Genomic DNA, 22,808 nt, shown 5'->3' with positions numbered 1-22,808 from the left:
AGTGCTATCAATGCGACAGCGGCGTAGATGCAGGATGTCTGAGTGATTCTTTGGAAGAGCGATTTTTAAAAGACTGCAACAGCACAGACAATAAAAAGGAATCTGTTTGCAGAAAAGTGGAGCAAGTATATTATTTCACTAAAGTGAAAAAAGAATCTACTTTGCGGATGTGCACCCAAAAGTTTGAAGAAATGACTTGTAGCAATTCTCCTTTCCCGTCCCGGAACAAACAGACTGTTTGCGACTGCAAAACCAATGGATGCAATAAAAGTGCATATTTCAGTGCAAGCATTACTTCTCTGGCTACATGTTTGGTCAATTTACTTTTAAAGCAATTTTATATTAGTTAATTGTATCTTATTAAAGATCTGATTCGGCAGAAGGACTTGTCTTTTGTTTAAATAATAATTTTGAATAATTTATATATTCTCATTTTCATAAAATACTACATACTTCAAAGGCACTTCACCGTGCTATTATATGATACATAGTTTGGCTTAGACAAAGCAATTATTATTAACTATACCCGCTCCCTAGGTGGAGCATATGGAGTCCACAAACTGTCTCCAGGCTTTTCTGTCGGCTGCCAGCTCCCTTGCATCCTCCCAAGTCAGATCCGCGTCCCGAAGTTCTGACGAGAACTGCCGACGAATTGTCAGCAGTGGTCGTCCTGGGCGGCGCGAACTTGATGCCTTGTAAAAGAGGCTTGATTAAGGCTCTCAGGAGGCATGCGAAGTACATGCGCCTTTTCTTGACGACAGTTGTGACCAAGATTTGCTGCGTCCTACGCCTTATCTCTTCATTCCTCACAAAGTTGAACCAATAATAAATGTTAAGTCTAGGGTTTACTTTCAACACATTTGAAAAATATAGCAATGAAGATTCATATATTTAAAAACAGGAACTTATTACAAAAATTAAAGTTTCTTAAAAAAGTTTATGATTTGCAATACCGTTTAAACTTAATAATAATGAGCGTACAGTGATGTCTCGCATTATGTACTTAATTCATTCCAAGAGCAAGTTCGTCATGTGAAACGTGTTTCCCGTAACAATATGTATTAAAAAATTTATTCGTTCCATAGCATAAAATACTACAACATGTGAAACGTGTTTCCCGTAACAATATGTATTAAAAAAATTATTCGTTCTATAGCATAAAATACTACAACATAAAAAAGATACTCAGATTTAGAAGAGTCTGCTGGGGCTTGCAGGGTCAAATCTTCTTGTTTTATTCTTTGCTGCTGGCTTCATGAAAAATGTTTCCAAGGTTGTCTGTTTTACTGTAAGTTGAAGGTTGTGACAACCTCCCATTAAAACTGGAGCTGTCTGAAGTTCACCTAAGTATATATATTTGTATCTGGTAACAGGTGTTTTGTTGTAGATCCACAGTGATTAAATAACTCAAAAATAAATACAACCATAATCGTTTTTTGGTATGTGTTTATTGGACACAGGTAATACAAAAATCTTATTTTTTAAATGAGACTAGTAATAGCACTTTTTGATTATAAGGGGCATTGTCACATAGTATTTTCATATTATTTCTTTAACTAAAAATACTCAAAATATCAATGGTATATTATTATAATTAGATATAAGAAACGTACTAGTTATATGTTTTGTACTGACAATTCTTGGTGGAACTGCATTTTATATAATAAAACAACAGCTACAAAGTTTTTTTAATACTTTTATTTTATTTGATCGGTGGCCGAGTTTCGTTGTTTTATTTCAAATAAAAAATCATCATTTTAAATTTAACGTTCTTCAAACTGTAAATAAGAATAACTTTAAAAGGAAATGTAATAATGTTTATTATTTTAGATATTTTGATAAATAAATGAATGTATATGTGAAAATACTATGTTGCGTTGGCCCAAAAGTAGGTATGAAAATATAAAGTACTTGCATTCATCTTAAAGGTAGAGATTAATATTTTAACAAATAATTCAGATGTAAATCTAGATTGTTAAAAAAATATATTTGAATGCACACTGATCTCTTCATTTCGATTCATAAGTAAAATAAAAAGATTGTCTATGAACTATTTAAAATAGTTTAATATATATATATATATATATATATATATATATATATATATATATATATATATATATATATATATATATATATATATATATATATATATATATATATATATATATATATATATATATATATATATATATATATATATATATGTGTGTGTGTATATAAAAAGATAATGATAACGATAATTTGAGATGAATCAAATGAAAATGAGAATTAAATGGATCCATTCATCCAACGATCATTTTGTTGGTGAAATTTATTTAAATGAATTTAAATAATAGTATGTAAATGTACATATATATAGTTTAGCTTGCCAGACGTCCTGGTTTAAACAGGACATTCCTGGTTATCAGACAAAATCCCGTGTCCCAGCCAGTTTACTTCACATCCCCGTAAAAAAATAATTTTATTGTAGATGACAAAAAAGTGTAAAAATAATTGCTGTGAAGGATTATTTAGGATAATTAGTCATTTATTTCACTGTACTGTACACTGAGGGCATTCCCATATCCCGGTTGAAAATTTCAGAAATCTGGCAAGCCTATACATAGTATCTACCAAATATAAATAAAATGTTCATTTGTTCATAATCTTAAATCTTTTAAAGTTATTTATCAATATACAGTAAACCCCTCTGTAACGCTGAGATAGGTACCGCGTTATCGGATGAAACTTTATGTTTGTATGGGAAGTTAATGTTTGTAAATTTTATTTCAATTTTTAATGACTCATTAGTCATTCCGCTAGTTAAAATATAAAAATACAATTTAAAACTTTAATACCTTATAAAATTCCATAATATAATATTTATATAAATGCAAATGTAACAGAAGACAGGTAAAAAATGCCATTTTTAAACTGCGATGTCAGGGGCATCAGCAACTACATAAAAAAATTGTTCATGGCAGAAAGCATGCTGCTTGATAGCTGCTGTCACTTTACATTTTTGATGTTTTTATTCCGTTGTTATTTTGTAGATTTTAAATATTTTCATTACTTCACAAACATTATGAAATTATAAGCATTAAAAATGTATGCTTTATAATTTCTATATTTTTTATTTAACCAGACTGAGCCACAACAACGCGTGGCCGGGTACAGGTAGCAAGTAAGAGTTCCATAGAATATAGTATTTTTGAAGTGAAACTTTTTCAGGCGCGGTAAATTTAGTTTAGGTTGGTTTGAAACTCGGGTAACTTATTATCACATTACAATCTTTATGTAAATTTTAACAGATGTCACTAATATTTAAAAAAAAACTATCGATTGGGATACATCAACTGTTATGCAATTGTTCAAATAATTTAATACAGTTATTTGAAACATATTTTTTTGATCCTGAACTTATAACTTATGAATGACTTGTGTCGGGTTGTGGTCCCATGGTTAGTGTCGTAGACTCTTGGGTCAGAGTTTCCCGGTTCGAATCCACTCCATCACAATTTGATACCTATTTTTAATAATGAGCCGCCTAGGCTCACAGAAATAGTATGAAATTGAAGTATTTTTGTTAATAATAAAAACCCAAATATTTCTCTTTTTCTTAAAAAAAATACATATATTTATACAACTAGGTGCAAAAAATTAACAAAGAATAGGTCATCAATTAATATGAATGTAAAGCCAATGTACTGAGATTACTGAGTACATGAATTGGTGACATTTGCTAATTGGGATGTGGTTGGATAATTATATTGATGTTGATAATTACATATCAAACAATCCAAGAGTTAATGATATCATTGAACTCATCTGTGAAGTCTAATTGGTATACATTATTGAACTGGACAATATGCTAACGATTACAATTCAATTTTTGTTTACAATTCATCATCGTTGTGTAATGTCACCAGGGTCGACAATTCTAACTATACCTATAGTTGGCAGGTTGCAATTTTGAAAATACAGGTTGGTCAGCCAACAAACTAAAAAAAAAGAAAGAATATTATTTTTAATTAAAAAAAAAACTTAGATGGAATTTAATATTTCGTGTTATTAGTGTTCAACAGATGGCACAGCCATTGTGGTTGAAAAACCTGTTCAAAAAACATATTTTTACCTGTCCTCTGTCACATTTTTATTTCAATATTTAAATGTAACGTGTCGAAATTTCCATGTAAACATTAAATAATTTTAGGATATCTTGGGTAGAATGCAAGGCTAAGATTATCTCGGCTTATGCATTATCGATAAAATTCAGAAAGGTGTGTTCAAATGGTTTGGGCATATGAATCAAATGAGTGAAGAAAAGATAGTTAAACGAATTTATGAGGTGAATGTGGTTAGTAATAGAAGCAGAGAAAGACTTCACGATCAAGTATTTCACATACGTGAAAGTGGTCAGGTCAGGAGTCGGAATAATCGGTGTGTATGTATGAGATGATGTATGAATGTAGAAGGAGCGAAGATTGTTTGCAAAGACAGATTGATATGCTGTCCTATTCTCTTTGCCCTATCTCTGCGGGAAAGTGGCGTGATGGTTAGTTAGTAAGTTAGTTGTGTTTGAGATTTTGAACAAACAAACATTTTCATTATTGTTTATATATTGTAGATAGAAAATCTTTATTGGATTTAATACCAAAAATTACTGACCATTCAAGTGGACGATGTCTTTACTTATACAACTAAAATGATTGTTTATTTTAAAACTTATAAAAACTCCTCGTACTCATAGGTAATACTCGTGACGATGTTAATGTTTCTTTTATGAAAAGTAACGGCGTTTAATGTGTGAAAATCGGTCCAAATTGAAAACCGTTTCCTCCAATACTTTAACATTCTTCATCAGATTATCTAATTTTTTATTCATTTCCACAACGTTGATACCGGACTCTGCGTTAGTTCCAACACCCACTATCTGTGAACACAAGATAAAACATATATATATATAATACATACACGAACAGTTAAAGTTTACTACATATTTTTGATATTCATATATCCAGTGCATCGACTACATATGCAAGTGAACTTAAAATAAAAATTTAAAATTATGTTTTCAAGCGTGTCCTGAGTTCTGGTACCTTGAGACCTCGGTTTGTAAAAGATCCAATTTGAAATGAAAAACCGTACACACAATGCTCAGCATATAAAATAAAATAACAAAAAATGTTATTTATGTTATACACGTAAAAAATGGAGTAATCGCCTCAGAAATCCTTAATAAATAAATTCTCAAAATGTTCGCTTATTCATATTTGATGTAATACATTCGTAAGACAGCAAAATACAAAAATGAAATACTTGAATGATATAACACTCTTCTTATCATTCATCTTTGTGTAATACCACTTAAAAATTCTACTTCACGACTACCGGTTTCTGAATAACCGTTCCCTCATCAGGTCAACTATAGGCTAAAGTGAAATTGTCATGATCTCCTATTTATATGTAGCAAAAATTATTGTAATTTTTTACAATGAGATATATAAACGAATCACAATGTGAGTTAAATTTAAAGTTAAATTTATTTGGTTATATATTTTGAGTAGATCTTAGTTATTAATTGCATTACTTTTTTCTATTTTTCAAGATAGTCTAAACGTTTAATGTCTCTCCCTTCAACTTAAAATAGTTTCGGTTAAGAATTATCTTTTATTAAGTATAAATTAAAATATATTGTACATAATAACGAATACAGTGTCAAATTGATAACAAAATATTGAAATTTTCCAAAAACCTCAAGATATAATGATTTTAACTGGTATCACACAAAAAGAACGATGAATGATAAGGAGCTAGTATATTACCATACCAGAAATTTAACAATGCTTTTAAAATACAATATACTTGAATGATACTTATAAAAAGTTAAGAAATTTTTAATAGTAGTAGGCAGTAGAGATGGAAAGTAAGGTGAGGAAGGTTAGGTAGGTACCAATTTTCTACCTCATTCCACCATTTAATATGTTCGTAGGATGACAAAAATATCCACCTTAACACTTTCGCGTTGGGCACAAATTGTATTAAAATTACGACTGTGACGAGGCAGTTTTACACGTCTGCAAAAAAAATGTTTTTGAAAAATGGCCATAAATTTTAAACAAAAATTTTAGAATATATTTATATTATCCACTGACACTTCGTGATGGAATTGCATTTTTAATTTATTATTAGATTAAAACCAATATTTTTAGCTTTTCCACTTTTTTATTTGACCAGCGACCGGGTTTCGTCGTTACCGACATCATCAGACTGGTGAGAGGCTTTACAAATTTGTATGTTATATATAAAAGAAGGCAGGAGTTGATAACCATGAAAAAAAAAATTATATCAAATCATGGTTATCAACTCCTGCCTTCTTTTATATATAACATACAAATTTGTAAAGCCTCTCACCAGTCTGATGATGTCGGTAACGACGAAACCCGGTCGCTGGTCAAATAAAAAAGTGGAAAAGCTAAAAATATTGGTTTTAATCTAATAATAAATTAAAAATTTTAGATATATTTTTTTAATACCTGAAGAATATAAATACAATATTTTTTGGAGGTTCTCAAACTGTGTTCCGTATATTCATGGCCACATATTATTTTGATATGGTTAGTAAAATTCTTCTAGACGCGGGAAAAATATTTTTTTACGGCTAAAGTACGTAAAGACTGGTAGATGAGTCATCAGTGTGGTGAATACCATTTTGCATTGACATTTGTGCCCGAGAATAATAATTGTGATAATCATTTTGGATAATTTATATAACGCCATTTTCGTAAAATACTAAAATCCATGAAACCTTTGTTTGGAGTAGGTACCGCGTTTGCTCACAGTCGACCAAAAATAATAAGACGGATAAAACGTGGATTCTCACTATACTCCAGAGCTAAATCGGCATTCAAATAAGTGGATAGCAACTGGCGATTGCTGCCCCAAGCGATCAAAAACGTAAATGTCTACAGGTAACATTTTTGGTTACGTATTTTAGGATGCGCTTGGTATTTTATTCATCGATTATCTTGAGAAAGGAGGAACAATTATAGACGAATATTATATGGTGTTATAAGCGCGTTTTATGGAAGAATTTGAGTTAAAATGTCTCTAAACGAAGAAGTTGAATCAGTCATCCTTCGAACTTAATAAATGGTGTGTTATATTTAATACACCCCACCAATGTTGAACATCACAGATGTGAGACCTCGATAGATGTCTTAGCGATTTTATGGGGTAAGAGAAATATGAATTGATATGTATTAATAAAATACTTTGCCTTGCAATAAGCAAGGCAAAGTTGGAAGAAAACGCAACATAGGAAAAATACTTGAGAAAGGGCTTCCGCTGTAGCAATTAATCGCTGTTCAAAGACGCTGTAGACAAAGTAAAATTGCCACAACAATTTATAACATTCAGCTTAGAGTGGTACAATAAGAAAAAGATACATCAAATACAAAAGTAAATTTTGATAAAAATATTTTATCTATGCAAAATATCTCGATACCTTTTCAAGCTTGTCAAGTCGCTTTTCAATAGTGTCGAGTCCCAAGTCTTCCACTTCGAATTCTGTTTTCTCTTCTATATCTGTAAAGTGATTATTTGTAGTTATTATAAAACATAAATTTTTCATTTTTAGGGAAACATCTCACTTATGGTTCTCATCTCAATGTGAATTTTGGGACATTCCTCAAAATCTCAAGTTATTTGCCATATTTTGTGACATTCTTTTCTTATATGTTTTAGTATTGTTGGGCAATCAAAAAATAACAAATTAAAATTGTCTCTTATAATTCGTTCCTCACGAAAATCGGGTGGTTTATTATTAATAGAATCGCTAGTAAACTTGGTGGATCGTACCTCTCTTGCAGCTTTGGTTGTCCGATTGCAGTATAAATCTGTCCTTGCACTTGCAATGGAAGGTCCCGATGGTATTGAAGCAGAAGTGATCGCAGGGCTTGTTCATCGTGCACTCGTCTATGTCGTCCTGACAGTACTTGCCAGAGAATCCCGGGCGACAAGTGCAGGTCTGGGGGCCGCTGCACACTCCGCCGTTGGAGCAAGGTCGTGTGCACAAAGCTGTATCAAAGACAGGCTATTAAATTTAGATCCTGCATACTGCCAGTGAATACATATGCATTATAGACCATGATTTTGATAAAAAGAAATGCAGTGAAGCTCAAATGCACAGCGATCCATGGAAATATTCATGCTTGGCTGAGGGATAAAATAAGAAATGAAAGAATTCGGAACATGGATCACGTAGCAAGACTCAAGTGAAAATGGGCAATAAAAGTGATAATAGTCTGATAACCCTTCTCAGTCCATAATTCATACCACCAAAGAAAAGATTAAATCTACATTTTGTATATACTTATGTATGATTTAAAATACAATCTACACATTGTATTTAGTTCCTTTTATTTTATCTACAGCATTAATGTTAAATTTTTAACATTTATTTATTCATGCGATTAATAAATAAAGTAAAAATGGCTATAACGCCCTCTCAGTCAGTGTTCAGCACTGGTCCACTTACCCTAGAGGCAAAATAAAGCAAATCAGATCGGACAAGACTTTTTGAATGCCAACACAAATCATATTCGGACTAATCGCTGTAAACAAGCAGCTTACTAATCGGACGTTATGCATTCAGGACCGTGAATAACGAAAAGGATACAAAAAAAAGTTAATTTTCGACACGCCCGGCGAATAATGCCGTATGTACCAAATTGATTCTGACAGGAGAGCGACTTGAAACATTCCGTATCTTTTTTTCACACAAAAGAATAATACTGTGCCTGTTGATTTTATTTTCAAATTGGATGATTTTAAAATGCAGGTAGGTATATTAAAATTTAATTATCTTAAAATTTTTAATTTTGATCTTTTGAAAGCTGCATAAAGTTGTATTATATTATGAAATTTAAAGGTGGTAAAAAAGATTATTGGTCTGGACATTATTTGTGAAGTGAATTGACACTAAAATTTCAAGGACGCGTCACGTTTATTAGGCACATTCGTTACATGAGAGAGGCGAAATATATACTGTAGAGAGAAAGAGAAACAGTGTTATACATTCCGACCCCACGAGAGAGGAGCAAAAGAGAGCGATGTATTTTTTTTGTAAATTGTCGCACTAAAATATACCAAACAGATTCTCCCGTTGTAAAATCTCATACGGTAACAGTTTGATATCGAAAGTAACAATATCTCTTCGTTAAACCGTGTGGTCAGAAATTCAGCCACACATTTATATTAAGTTAGACTTTTATTCTCAAGTTAAGTAAAAAAATATATTTTATAACATTAGATTCTAAATACGGCATTAAAAATTTGTCAAGTCCTTTTCAAAAGTAACGTAACATCGTCATCTTGATTTTTCTCCGTCATACTCTGTTTTATCGACGGAACACTTGTGAAATAAAAAAATAAAGGAATGCATTTTCACCGCCCACTGCCCAAGATTTGTTTTTTTTTTCCGGTTTTCAGATGTTTTTAAATGGCCCACATAGCTGCTTTTTGTTTTTCATCTTCCTTAATTTCATTATATTTTCAATTTAATATTTTGCAATGACAAGGTACTGCAGGACGTGTCCTATACCTTACCTAGAACTGTAACCGCTGAGAAACCGCATTGAACAACATAATGCGGGCGCACTGCCGTCGACTGGAGGTCAGCCAGTAAATGCCTCCAACAAATCGTATAAATAAATGACCCATGTTAGCATACATAAGTTCTTTTTCAGAAACTTACGTTAGGGTGAGTTCACACGCAAATTGTAGACGAGGTTGCGTCCGTTTACATGCCGTTTTTTAAAACGTAACTTCCAGCGAAAATAAGCACAGTATCACCCGAAAACAGACAGTAACCTTCTTACACTCCTTTACTCATTACGTGAAATCGGATAGAGTTTCTTCATTCATGAAAAAAAATTGGATTTTCCAAACCGGTGTGATGCGGGAATAAAAAATAACGCAGACAACCAACTTCCAAAATACAAGTTAGATTTTGTTGTATCGTGAGTGAAAAACGTACCCATAAGAATTTCTGGCGTTGCCGAGAATCCATCTCAAACCTATTTATTAATATAATTAGAGATGCCCGAAACTGGATCATTCTCGAGTAATAGCCGACGTCAGGGGGAACTGATATGACACATGAATAAGAAGAACAAGAGGTAATAAGCATTTCATGAATTCGGCTAAAGGGTGTACCCTCAAATATACTATTCAGTACGCGATCGGACACGTTATTTCTTATAGAATATTCATATGTGTATTGGAATTCGATATTTTTATAGAATATATACATATTTGACAATAAGGTGTTAATTTTTTTTAACACCTTATTGTCTTTTTAACTCGTTATTGCAGGTATGTTATTAAAAAAAGTCAATTAATTTATGGTAAACTTTATAAATTCAGTCAATAAAAGATAAATTTTTCAAATGAAACTGTACTTTTATGGTGGCGATGGAATATTCGATAATGGGGCGAGAATTGAGAGTAAATTTCAAGGACGTGTCTGTTTATTACGCACGTTAGGGTGGTGACTGACTGGAGCCATTTCGTCGTAACGTAACATGTTACGATGCGAGCATTCGTACATTCAGTACAGTGAGCCGAGCGCTCCATCCATAGTTTCGGATGCTCGCCGCGAGCGATGTTACGACGTTACGTTACGACGAAATGCTCCGGTCAGTCACCACCCTAATCCGAGAGAGAGAAAAGATTTAACGTAGGGGAAAGAAATATATATATTCCGCTGTCGATTTTAATGCTTTGTGTGTGAACTCAATATACCTACGTGAATTGCAACGTTTGTTACTGAAAAACAAATTGGGTATACCACTGCGAGCTCCGTTTGCGGGAACTTTGTGCGGTTTCGAGTGCGGTCCAGGATTTGCGGTTTGCTAGTGAGGATCCGGTTTTACGCTCCCACGGCAAGTGGATTTAATACTATAAAACCATAAGATATAAATTAAACCTTACGTTTTTTGCAGCCGTAGCTAACTTTACTGTGTTGCGCCCACCCAGGACAGCAGACGAACGGGGTTTGTGTTTTGGTTCCGTAGACCTCTCTAGGCGCTGTTTCATATACTATTCTGGAAGTAAAACATCGCAGTTAGATAAAAATACAAATGCTTTGAAGAATAATCATTTTCTACTGATTCCTTAAGTCCATTTGTGTATATAAACAAAAATCTTTGGAAGCAAAAATCATTTGTGAGGCAAATAACGAAAAATAAGCTGAGGAAGACCGATTAAAATTTAGTACAATCAGGTATGTCAAACACTTGAAAGCTGGCGGGTCAGGAGTCGAAATACTCGGCGGGTATGAATAAGGAAATGCATGAATGTGGAAGAAATGAAGAATGTTTGTAAAGACCGGGTACTATGGCGTTCTATTCTCTCTGTTACGATCCAGTTTTTTATTATTGGGAAAATGTGTATCACGTGTGAAAAATTTGTTAAGGAAATGTCTCTAATAATTAACTAACTATCATGCTGTTCCCCCTAGGGCTAGGCAGAGAGAATAGAGCGTCACACTACTCCGTCATTACTAACATTCTTCACCTCTTCCACATTTGCGCATCTCCTCATACATACCCGCCAGACCTAAGCACTCTCAATTATTTGACAAACTTGATCATGCCAAGTTTTTCTCGGCCTTTCTCTGCTCCTATTTTCAGTCATATTCGCCTGATATTTTTTTTACTGTTCTTTCCTCGCTCATTCGTTCCACATGTCCAAACCATATAAACACACCTTTCTTAATTTCATCGATAATGCTAATATCAGTAAGAGAAGGATGAAAGCGGTCTGAATACGGTGTAAATGCAATCTCTCAGACAAATGTGCGATGTCCGAATGGTGATATAAGGAAACTTTGCAAGACTGATAAGCAGTATCGATAAAATTAAGCGTTGAGATGGTCTGGGCATGTGAATAAAATGAGTAAAAAAAAAATGAAAATAGAAGCAGAGGAAACCGACGAAGACCGATGAAAACTTGTGATGATGTGAAGTGTTTGCACGTTGATTGATACAAATATTGTTTTTATGTGAATTTATATGTATTTTTTTATTGTTCTGCATTCATTTTGTGGTAAGACACGACAAAAAACACATTTGTTTTTTACAACTTGAGTATTATTATATTTATTTTTAACGACTAGTTTCGGAAGCTGCAAATGCTTCCATCTACGGGTTTAAATACAAACTCAAATAAATAAAATACTCAAGTGGTAAAAAACGAGTGTTTTCATTTACAATTTACATAATATTCAGTTTCGGAAAATGCGAATTATGTGGGAAAATTTCGTTACGGAAATGTCTAATATTTTTTTGGGAAATCGCGTTACTATGCTGATCTGACGGTACGAGTATACCTCCAGCCTCAAGTCGGCTCACCTCATGGGATGATCCCAGACTTAGCAAAAAGGTATCCCAGCACAGCGGATTTTACAAGAATTTTGTCAACATTTTCCCAGTAAAAGGGCTCTATGTTCACCCGCCTCTCCATTCCTACAACTCGACTATAGTACACTTTCATCCTTCATTTGTACGCAGGATCGTACAAATCGTCGCTGTCCCGACTACTGTCTTAACTGACATTTTCGCAGAATTTTAGTGAAGTAGACTATTTAAAAAAAAAAAACAAAATTTTTAGTGTCTAAATTTTTGTTCACAAATTCTGGATAAATTCAGTAAGGAAGACTATTTATTTAAATTCATTTAAGACAATAAGTTTTTTATTCGCAATATTCTTAATGTCCAATTTTTTGTCCACAATTCTGGATATAAGTTAAGAAATTCAGTTTTGAACACTATTTAATTTATTATTTTTTGACATCTCATCAAAGATGAAGAAGAATATGGAAGTCGGCGGGGCTGACGGCCGTCATAGGCTCATTCTTCTTCATATTTTCATATTCATATTCGTCATATTCTTCTTCATCTTTGATGAGATGAAAAAAAAATGATAATAACTCCTGTAATTGAAGATAATCCAGATTTTGTAAACAAGTATTTGGTATGAGTACACACTCATGTTGTAAAACTATTTAATATCTTCAATTTTGAAATTTTAAAAATACTGTGTGTGAAGGAAGCTAGGAGTGTATCTCAGGACAGACGAATAAAGCGTTCCATCGTTTTCGCCTACCTCTGCAGGGAAATGGCGTGCATAATCACGCCACCAAGTAGTAATATGTATCATTGAAATTAAATTTAAAATCTTTAAATATTTACTGTTATTCGAGCCAGAAAAAAACAGGGGGTTTTCGCTCGAACGATGAATAACAAACTTATATATTTAGTTATAAATATACATCCTGCTTAATGTATCGCACTGCGTTAAAATATTGGTAGACATTTATTGTATCCTGTAGCGAGAGAGTGTATTTTACAAATCTGATTTATTATCTTCGTGCCTCGTACAAATTACACATTTCCATAATCAAATTATTCTCAACATGACACACGATACTAACTCCTTGCCACTTTACCTACAATAAACCTTCTCTAAAGCTTATTCTCAAAAGTCTCAAACCATAACATCAAAGAGAGGTAAAAATAAGCTTCCCTCAAAAACCTTCGACAACTTAAACATCTGAAATATATTGTACACCATTTTGAGTGTCCCGAAATCCTTAACAAATCTGGATTATCTCCAATTACAGGTGTTCTTTTTCAAATATGAAAAATGCGATAATAGATTTATATTTCAGATTATTTTTAGACATCTCAACATATATGAAGAAGAATACGGAAGTCTGGGCATTTATGTATGGGCTTACGACCGTTATAGGCTGGTTTTAGTGATCACTTTACACACATGTAACAATCACACTATTCTTAGTGCTGGATATATATGATCCAATTTCGAAACATTGTACTTCAATCACTAGAATTTCACTAGAGACATCTATTGGTGAGATGAAAGAAACCTTTTTATACAGCAGAAACTCTTTGTTTGTGTAATTTTATTAATTTGTATGTGTGGTCCGAATCCTGGATTATAATCACATAACTGAGAAATACTACAAAATGTCCTTATCATTTTATTATTTTAGCTTATCATTTATATTATTTAATTTGTTATCACTTAAACCTATGATCACTAAGACGGTCGTAAGCCCCGTAAATGCCCAGACTTCCATATTCTTTTTTTAAATTAATGTTTTACTTAGTAAATACCACTATTCCTTAAAATCTACTGTAACACGTGTTTCGATGCATTCCGCATCATTTTCAAACACCGTAATATTATATTATCCATATTCTTCTTCATATATGTTGAAATGTCAAAAAATAATCTGAAATTTATGTTTCTATTTATATCTATTTCTATATTTTTACTATTTTATATATTTTTATTTATTTCTATTGTCACATTTTTCGCATTTGAAGTACTTTGTAAGTTGAATTTTCAAACATTGTTATTATGACGACCGTTAAATGAGATTATATTTATCGTTCTTCACACGTCAAAAACACTTGATTCCCATAAGGAGATTTGTATTTTTATTATATTCAAGGAATACAAAAACAAGACGAATTATTTTTATTGCTTACCTCACTCCTTGGCATATTTGGTTATTGTGACATCTCTGTGAGTATGGCTTAAACGACGGCTTTGGGTGGGTTTGTGTCATTTTTAATGGCTTATTTCCATCTCTTTGCGAGGAGCAGACGTGTCTCCTGAAAAAACGTTAAATAAAATGTCATGAGAATTTCGTAATATTAAATAAAACTACGAGGGAAATATTTTTACGGGGTAAAGTTATGCCTATATTTCATATATTTATTCTGTCGAATGTAAAAGTTTCATTGTTAAAATGCAAATTAAAGAAATGATGGAAGAATTCAAATAAACAGCATGTAAATGTTTATATTCGCAGACGATACAGCATACAGAAATTCACAAAATTACAGTTCTTAAAATTATCATAAAATTGAAGCATATAATTTGGCCTTTGTTAACAAATCGCTATATGTTATAAATATTAATATAACTTAATTTAAACTGCTTCTTCTTAAAGATTGTTGAGATAGATTTGGAATTTATAAAAAAGTATTTTTTAACTGTTAAATATATACTTTTATACAAATATTTTATTTGTTACATATTTATTAAATTTAATAATATTGTTAAATAACACTCTCTTATCATTCATCGTTCATTTTGTGTAATAAATATTGTTTTTAAGTGGTAATACCCAAAGTAAACGATGAATGATAAGGAGAGTGTTTTATTACCATACCACAAAGTAAACATAATTTGAACAATTTGAATTAAAAAAAAGATTAAACATTTTATTTTGTTGAAATAGAGCTTCATAACGCATTTAAATGTACAAACATATTATCGCTTCCAGTACGTAGACTATTGTGGGTGAATAACAAAGTTGAGAAGCTTTAGTAATGTATTGAATAGTATAAATATACCCCCTTGACCCACAATGAAGGGTTGATAATCCCAAAAGTTAAGTTAAGTTAAGAAAAAATAAGTTTATAGTTTCTTCCATTAAGTAAAGGCTAAGAATAGAATAAAACCTGAATATAGAGCGAAGCACTATGATAGCGATCAGCAAATACTACTGAATAATGGTTTGCGATAACTAAAATATGCTATATTTGTCAATATTTTCGATATAACGAAAAATAATCACAATACGCAATGATAAATATTATTTACACATTGCGTGGTACCTCAATGTTCATATATAGAGACTGACGTGTACATCTATATCACACGTTTGTAAAAAATCTTATTCTATCTTTTTGTATCGTTGAGTATACGTCGCTCTCTTTTGTTCCACTCCCATAGCGTTGGAATGAATAGCTCTCTTTCTATTTATGTCCACGTTATATCTTTTTTCTCTCATGTAACGAAATGTGCCTAATAAACGTGACGCGTCCGTGAAATTTCAATTCTGATCACATTATACCCACCTATATGTTTCCTTCGTGTATTATGTACAGTTTCGTGTATTATAGACCGAATTTACAAAGTTTACGATAAATAAAATATTTACTTATTACAATAACATATTATGATAAAAACAAAAAACATTACATTAAAAAAAATCGATTGTCACAAAAAAACTTTTAACAGTGTCCTATCATAGAAAAATGTATTTAAACAGATAATCGACTTTTTTACAATACGTATATCGAAAATCTTTATAACCGCCGAATTGTTTCATAAAACGTACGACTGTACATTTTTCAAAGAGCGGTTATAATCTGACTAGGTTAATTTAATATTAATAAGGCTTCGAGAAAAAAGGGCATTAACGTTATGTGAGAGAAAACATATTTTTTATTTGCTTTTTGTGCATTCTTATCATATTTTTTTTAACAAATGATATAAAATTGACACGTCGAAAAAGGCAACACAAAAATTCATTCCGCCTGCAAACCGCAACAGGTGGTTTGTTGGGTCTCCGGAACACTATGAATATCAAAATGGTATTTATTTTATTTTATTTTAACTTGATAAAATTAAAAATAGTCTATTATCCGCTTCCATAGTGTAGCGGTTTGCACATTTGGCTCCCACGCTGGTGGTCCCGGGTTCGATTCCCAACGGAGGTGGTGAATGAATAATGAACAATCAAATCAACATGGCATCAATTTGAAATAGTGCCCTATGCACCCTTGGGTAAGCATAAGTAGTAAATACCACTGTTTCTTAAAATGTATTGTGACACGTATTTCGATGCATTAAGTAACATTATCACCATAGTGGTATTTAGAAAATGATTTTTTTTATTAATTAAAGAGTTGTTAGCATAAAAGAAAGATAGTGTATGTGAGATAATTTTCTGTTAATTTAATTAAGACATAATTAAAGAGAATTTTAGATTTATCATGTCGTAATTGATTAAGGTTCTGTACTGGCATTTCTTGGTTGCACCGCATTTTACAGAATAAAAAAACTTTTTTCATATTTATTTTATTTGACCAGCGACAAAATTTACCGACATCACCGTTAGTTTTGTGAATAATGCGAGTGAATTCGTTGTCCGTAAAATAATTGTTAAAATATCAATCCCATAAAATGCACCGTTTAATTACGATCAAAACTTGTTTACATTAATATCCTCCGGTCAGAACGTCAACGGTATTATATTATGATATTGGAGTTGCAATTCTCAATTCCAATTTATGGCTAAGTGCTTTAAAGGTTATTCGAAACCCACTCACGGAACCATTTAACGACGAGTCTTACTGTATAGGACGTTGCAACGAGGCAAAAGGGAATGATGGTTAAACACTTAACAATATAAAAAAATGCACATGCAGTATCGCACATGTGATAGAAGTAAAAATTCTTAAAAAATAAAGGATATGAGAGATTTCTTGTGACAGTGAAAGAGAAAGTATTTTAAAAGAAATATAATAATACAAAATTTGCCTAAAAAATCTGTTTATTCAATATTTACACTGTCATTGATTGGTGCTTCTATTGGTAATTCTGATATATATGGTTTGTGATAACTAAAGTATGAGCTTTATATCCGTGATTCGATATTTTCGAGATAATACTAAAATAAAACCCTTATCCGCACCCCAATGGTGCATAGGGCACTGCGTCATATAAACGCAGTGTTATCTTGATCGTTTACACATGAAGGAACATTGATCAGCCCTCCGCTTCAGGTACCAGTCCAGGGTAATACTGAATAAATATGACAGTGAAACAATCACTTATATTTATTTTACCCCCCTTGGGAATCGAACCCGGGACCTCCAGAACGGTAGCCGAGCGTGCTGACCATTACACTACGGAGGCGGACTCATAAATGGCGGAGTAATAAATTGTAATTCAGCATCTTGTTCTTAATTCGTTGGGTTTGTTAAAACACGATGAATTATATTACTTACACAACGCGTGGTACCTCATCGGTTTTGGGGATTTCTACATCAAGTTCGACTCAAACGCATCTGTAGCATTAATAAAATTTTTGGATGATAAATTAAAATTGAACTGACAAAAATCAGTCTACAACAGATCAGGCACTACCATCGACGCAGTATTCTTTCATTATTTAGAACATTACAGTCAAATTATTTGTTTCAAACTTCAGCCATCATAAACCCATAATTACCTTCTAATAGTATGAACTAATGAAATTTATAAATATAATGAATTATTAAAATATAGATACTTGTATATCACCACTTAATGAGTTTTATTTCAATACACATGACTAGTTTCGAAAACTGCAATTATTTTCATCAACAGGTGATTAGAAAATAATCAACATGTCATTCCACAAAGCTGATGCCGAATCAGTAAATAATATAATAAAACAAATATTTCGTTTAATTAAGACAGATTTTTTTCAATGAAAATCCACAAATCCGCATTTTCTTAGATTTATATCATTTCTCTAAAAAATAAAATGGTCAATAAATGCAAAGAGAGCAACGCTAAAATCAACTATTTTTTTACCTAAAAAGTTTCATTTCTAACATACAAAAGCCTCACGCATATTTATTATATTTTTCTGTAATGCCCTGCTAAATTCGAATGAAAGAATTTTTCGTTATACCTGAAAGTCTTTCAATGTTTGTTTTATAAAAGATATTTTTCCACGCTACCGACAGTCAAAAATGTGTTCCAAGTTGAATAACATATTTCAATTTAATGGAAACTAAAAGCGCAGTAGGAAGCGGAACTTTCCCGGGATGGGTACAGTAGGGAGAATCTCTGTGATCTCAGAAACTCAAAGCCTTTACAAAGCAAATTTACAACCGAGGAACATTCCAGCGCTTTGAAATTTTGCGTAACGTTAAGAAAATTTGCCTTAATGTGTTAAACGCTTTGCTTAACTTATACTTTACATATCCTGTGAGGTAAACAAAATAAATATGAAAATACTTGTCACATAATTTAAGTAAAATTTCAGCATTCTCGCGGGACAGCAACATATTCAAAACATTTGGAAAGTGTACAAATACTTGTTTACATATCTGGGTTTCCTCCACTTTTGAGTTGAGTTATTTACATGTTTTTAATATCTCAACATATGTAGATGAAGTACACTGTATAAGTCTGGGTATACAGGTCTTATGATCTCTTATAGACTGTTTAAGTGATCACTTTACACAAGTGCAACATTCACCATTCTACCTAAGCTAATAAGTCCCGTAAATCCCCCGACTTCCGTATTCTTCTTCATCTATGTTGGGATGTCAAAAAACGTAACAGCATACAAATTCTTCATTGAACATTGAGTCCTTTGCGATCCAAAAATGCCATCCAAATTAAAGGGAAAAGTCTACAAATCAATTGTCAGACCCGCACTCTTATACGGCTCCGAATGCTGGACCATGTATGGCACCTTCTCTAAGCGACTAGAATCCGCTGAAATGCGAATGCTCAGATGGTCAGCGGGAGCGTCCCTTAGAGACAAAATAAAGAGTTCACGCATTCGCGAAGCCTGGGCGTAACATACTGTAATAGGAAAGTAGAGGAAATACAATTGAGATGGTATGGGCATATAGGACGGAGAAAACCCGAACATATAGTTAATCAGGCAATAGAAATGGATCTTCCTCGAAAGTTATCTAGAGAAAGACCAAGGAATTCATGGGTGAAGCAGAAAGATAACATGATTCGAAGGCATGGCCTAGGTGACGTTATCCAGGACAGAAGGACATATAACCTGAGGACGAGGAGAGCTGACCCTAGCAGTCTACAGGGACAATAAACTGGGATGTAGCCAGGAAGAAGAATAATAATAATATTCTATAATTTGCATTATATTATAAGATACGCGTAATAATTGAATTTTCTTAAATTGAAGTTTTGTACTGACATTTATTGGTGGAGTTGCATTTTATTTCAGAACTAAATAACAACAAAATAGCTTATTCCACATTTTTCTATTTAAACAGCGATCGGGTTTCGTCGCTACCGACAAGTCTAATAGTGTCAGTAACGACGAAACCCGGTCGTTAATGAAATAAGAATGTGGAGAGTATATTTAGTTTCTGTAAAACAGATTCCAAGTTATCAAATGTCCAAATTTCAAACCAATTTTGAATTAGTTTCAGAGTTTAAGATTTAAGAGAAACGATCATTTACATTATTTGATTATATCAGTATCGATTCGTTAAAAATAATATCACTGATTACGCCCTAATCATTACATTACGAAAGCAAAGTTTCATTTAAAATGTAACATAAATAATTGATCAATCAAAAATCTATTTTAGCGTCCTGCCATCGTTAAACATTGATAGAGGGTTATACCATAAATTTAAAAGGCGCTGAGAATGATTCCGCAGGGTTAGTCAGAGAGATCAGAACATTACACGCGACTGTCCACACACGCAATCCCATAGTACTTTCCTTAATTCTGTTAAACTAGTCGTACACGCCATCCAGTTACCCTAGACATGAGCAAATATCGGGTTTTGATTTAAATTTCGCCAGTGAGAATAACGCTTAAAAAAGTTAATAGACGACGATTTATTCTAACATTTATTTGCACCCAATGGTGCATCGTATTGATGCAGTGATATCTTGATCGTTACTTACACGAAGACAAGGTGATCACTTTAAATAAATATTAGAGTGTTAAATCACCAATATTTATTTCCCCCCTTGGGAATCGAACCCGGGACCTCTAGCACGGTAGATAAACACGCTAACCATTACAACACGGAGGCGGATATAATTTATAATGGTCTCGTATTTGTAAACAATTTTCAAACAGGTCAATTTGTATATATACATATATTTACATAAATATATTTATAAATATAAATAATTGAGACTTTTTAAGTGTGAGTTCTCGTCACCATCTACGACAGGTCAAGACACATATTTCCACAAAATATAAATTTGTTTTCATAAAATTTTTTAAGTAAATTATTTATCTGCGATAGTAGAACACTGTTAATTCTGTCTTACCCGGAATGGAACTTTGTGTATCCCCAGTTATTGTTGTAGTGTGCGTTGCTGATACCACATAAGAGCCACAACACTAGTACTGAGAGGGTAGTGCAACCCTTGCTGATTTGTATTAACATCTTCGTGCTACAAGCAGGTTTCGGCGGTGATTGCAATCAGGTCTTAATATCGGCACCACTGTGTTGATAAACAATGCTAGGAATACAATCCCTTCCCTAACACCGATCGGTTGTGTTTTGGAGTAGTTATTTTTTTGGAATGAGACAAATCAGATCTTGCTTTCGAATGAGACAGAGTGATTTACGCGAGATGCCTTTTCCCGATTGCTTTTCTCGGGGGGATTGAACCGCGATGTGGAAGCAGTTATAAATAATCCTCCACCACCGGCGACCGTCTTGGCCAGGAATGCTTTCTCGACTGATTGGACGAGCGCGTAGTGACGCGGTCGCGGCGAGACGCCTGCTGCATTCTTGGCAGGCTGGATGGCTCAGCTTCGCAAAGGACCTAGCAGACTGACGCTCGCCTTTCGTTCTCTAGTAATCCTCCGGCCGCTTTGCGGAAGGGCCTTGCATTCCTGTTGGTCCTCCAGGGGTTCGCACTTGGTATAGGAAGCCATCAGGGCCGACTCTACCTCGCGTTTTCAATTAATACCGTCGGTTTTCTCTTATTTGCAACGTTATCAGTAGCAGAGTAAAGTTAATTAATCTTTGTGTACATATCTCCTGGCAAGCCTCACAGGAGAGCTGGTACAAATAAATTAAAAACTAACTAACTAATCATCACGTCGCTTCCCGCAGGGGTAGACAGAGAGAATATAACGCCACACCAATCTGTTATATTCACAGTGAGAACATCAATCTTTGAAAACAATCTTCGACCAAACATTCATAATTTTCCTCGTATGTACCAGCCAGATTCAAGTATATAAAAAACTTCATGCCACTAAATTTTCCTCGATCTTCCTCTGATTCTATTACCAACTATATTCGCCTCATTCATTTGTTTTACTGTTATTTATCAACTCATTCGATTCACATGCCAAACCATCTCGACACACGTCTCTTAATTTTATTGATAATGCTTATTTCAGTCTCGCATTCTTTCCTTACATGTTTTGCCACACATTCGTTTGAGATATCGCATTTAGACTGCATTTAGTCTATTTTCATCCTTTTTTGCCAACTCCATATTTCACTTCCATACGTTAGGGTTGGAACCGAGACTCCATTGTTTACTGCTAGTTTATCTTTCACTGTTAGGCTTTTATTTGCCGTAGCTGATTTTTGCTGAGCTTTGATGAGCACCGTTCACTCTCCTTTCAATATATTTATCAATCATTCGATCATTAGAAAACAAACTTCCCAAATAAACGAAATCATCTACCTATTACAAAATTTCCCCATTTACTACTATTGTACATTCAGATCTATGTACATTCATCTGTTTAAAAATCATAACTTCGGATATGTTATGATTCATCAGAAAAAACTCACGTTCCTAGCACACAGTATACACTTGTCACCAGCACCTGCAGGTTTTCTCTACTATCAGCAAGAAGCACAGCATCGTAAGCATACAAAAGGCAACAGCCAGGGTATATTTGAAAAATATTTTATGTGTAATTATGTAGCAAACATCATGTTCCTTGTCCACAGTAAACACTTATTACCTGCTTCTGTAGGTTTTCTCTTCTATCGGCAAGAAGCATACAAAAGGCAACAGCCAGGGTATATATGCAATATATTTTAGGTGTAATTATGTAGCAAACATCATGTTCCTTGCCCACAGTAAACACTTATTACCTGCTTCTGCAGGTTTTCTCTTCTATCGGCAAGAAGCATACAAAAGGTAACAGACAGGGTACATATGCACAATACTTTATGTGT

At 33.1% G+C, this 22,808-nt stretch overlaps 1 protein-coding gene across 1 annotated transcript; it reads right to left on the bottom strand.

Moving 5' to 3' along the window:
• Window positions 1-3,311: 3,311 nt before the first annotated feature.
• On the bottom strand, window positions 3,312-21,341 carry LOC148308897 (epidermal growth factor-like protein 8). The gene is made up of 6 exons (XM_088260888.1): window positions 20,923-21,341; window positions 14,565-14,690; window positions 10,978-11,090; window positions 7,843-8,061; window positions 7,490-7,569; window positions 3,312-4,915 (listed from the first exon to the last, which is right to left on the bottom strand). The coding sequence occupies exons 1-6, from the start codon at window positions 21,039-21,041 to the stop codon at window positions 4,763-4,765; spliced, it is 810 nt and encodes a 269-aa protein (XP_088117014.1). The 5' UTR covers window positions 21,042-21,341; the 3' UTR covers window positions 3,312-4,762.
• Window positions 21,342-22,808: the final 1,467 nt, after the last annotated feature.

This window comes from Brachycentrus maculatus, unplaced genomic scaffold (genome assembly GCF_059751285.1).
Source record: "Brachycentrus maculatus isolate JH-2025_06_01 unplaced genomic scaffold, ASM5975128v1 h1tg000144l, whole genome shotgun sequence".
Lineage (NCBI taxonomy): Eukaryota > Metazoa > Arthropoda > Insecta > Trichoptera > Brachycentridae > Brachycentrus > Brachycentrus maculatus.
This window is presented reverse-complemented; position numbering and strand designations above follow the sequence as displayed.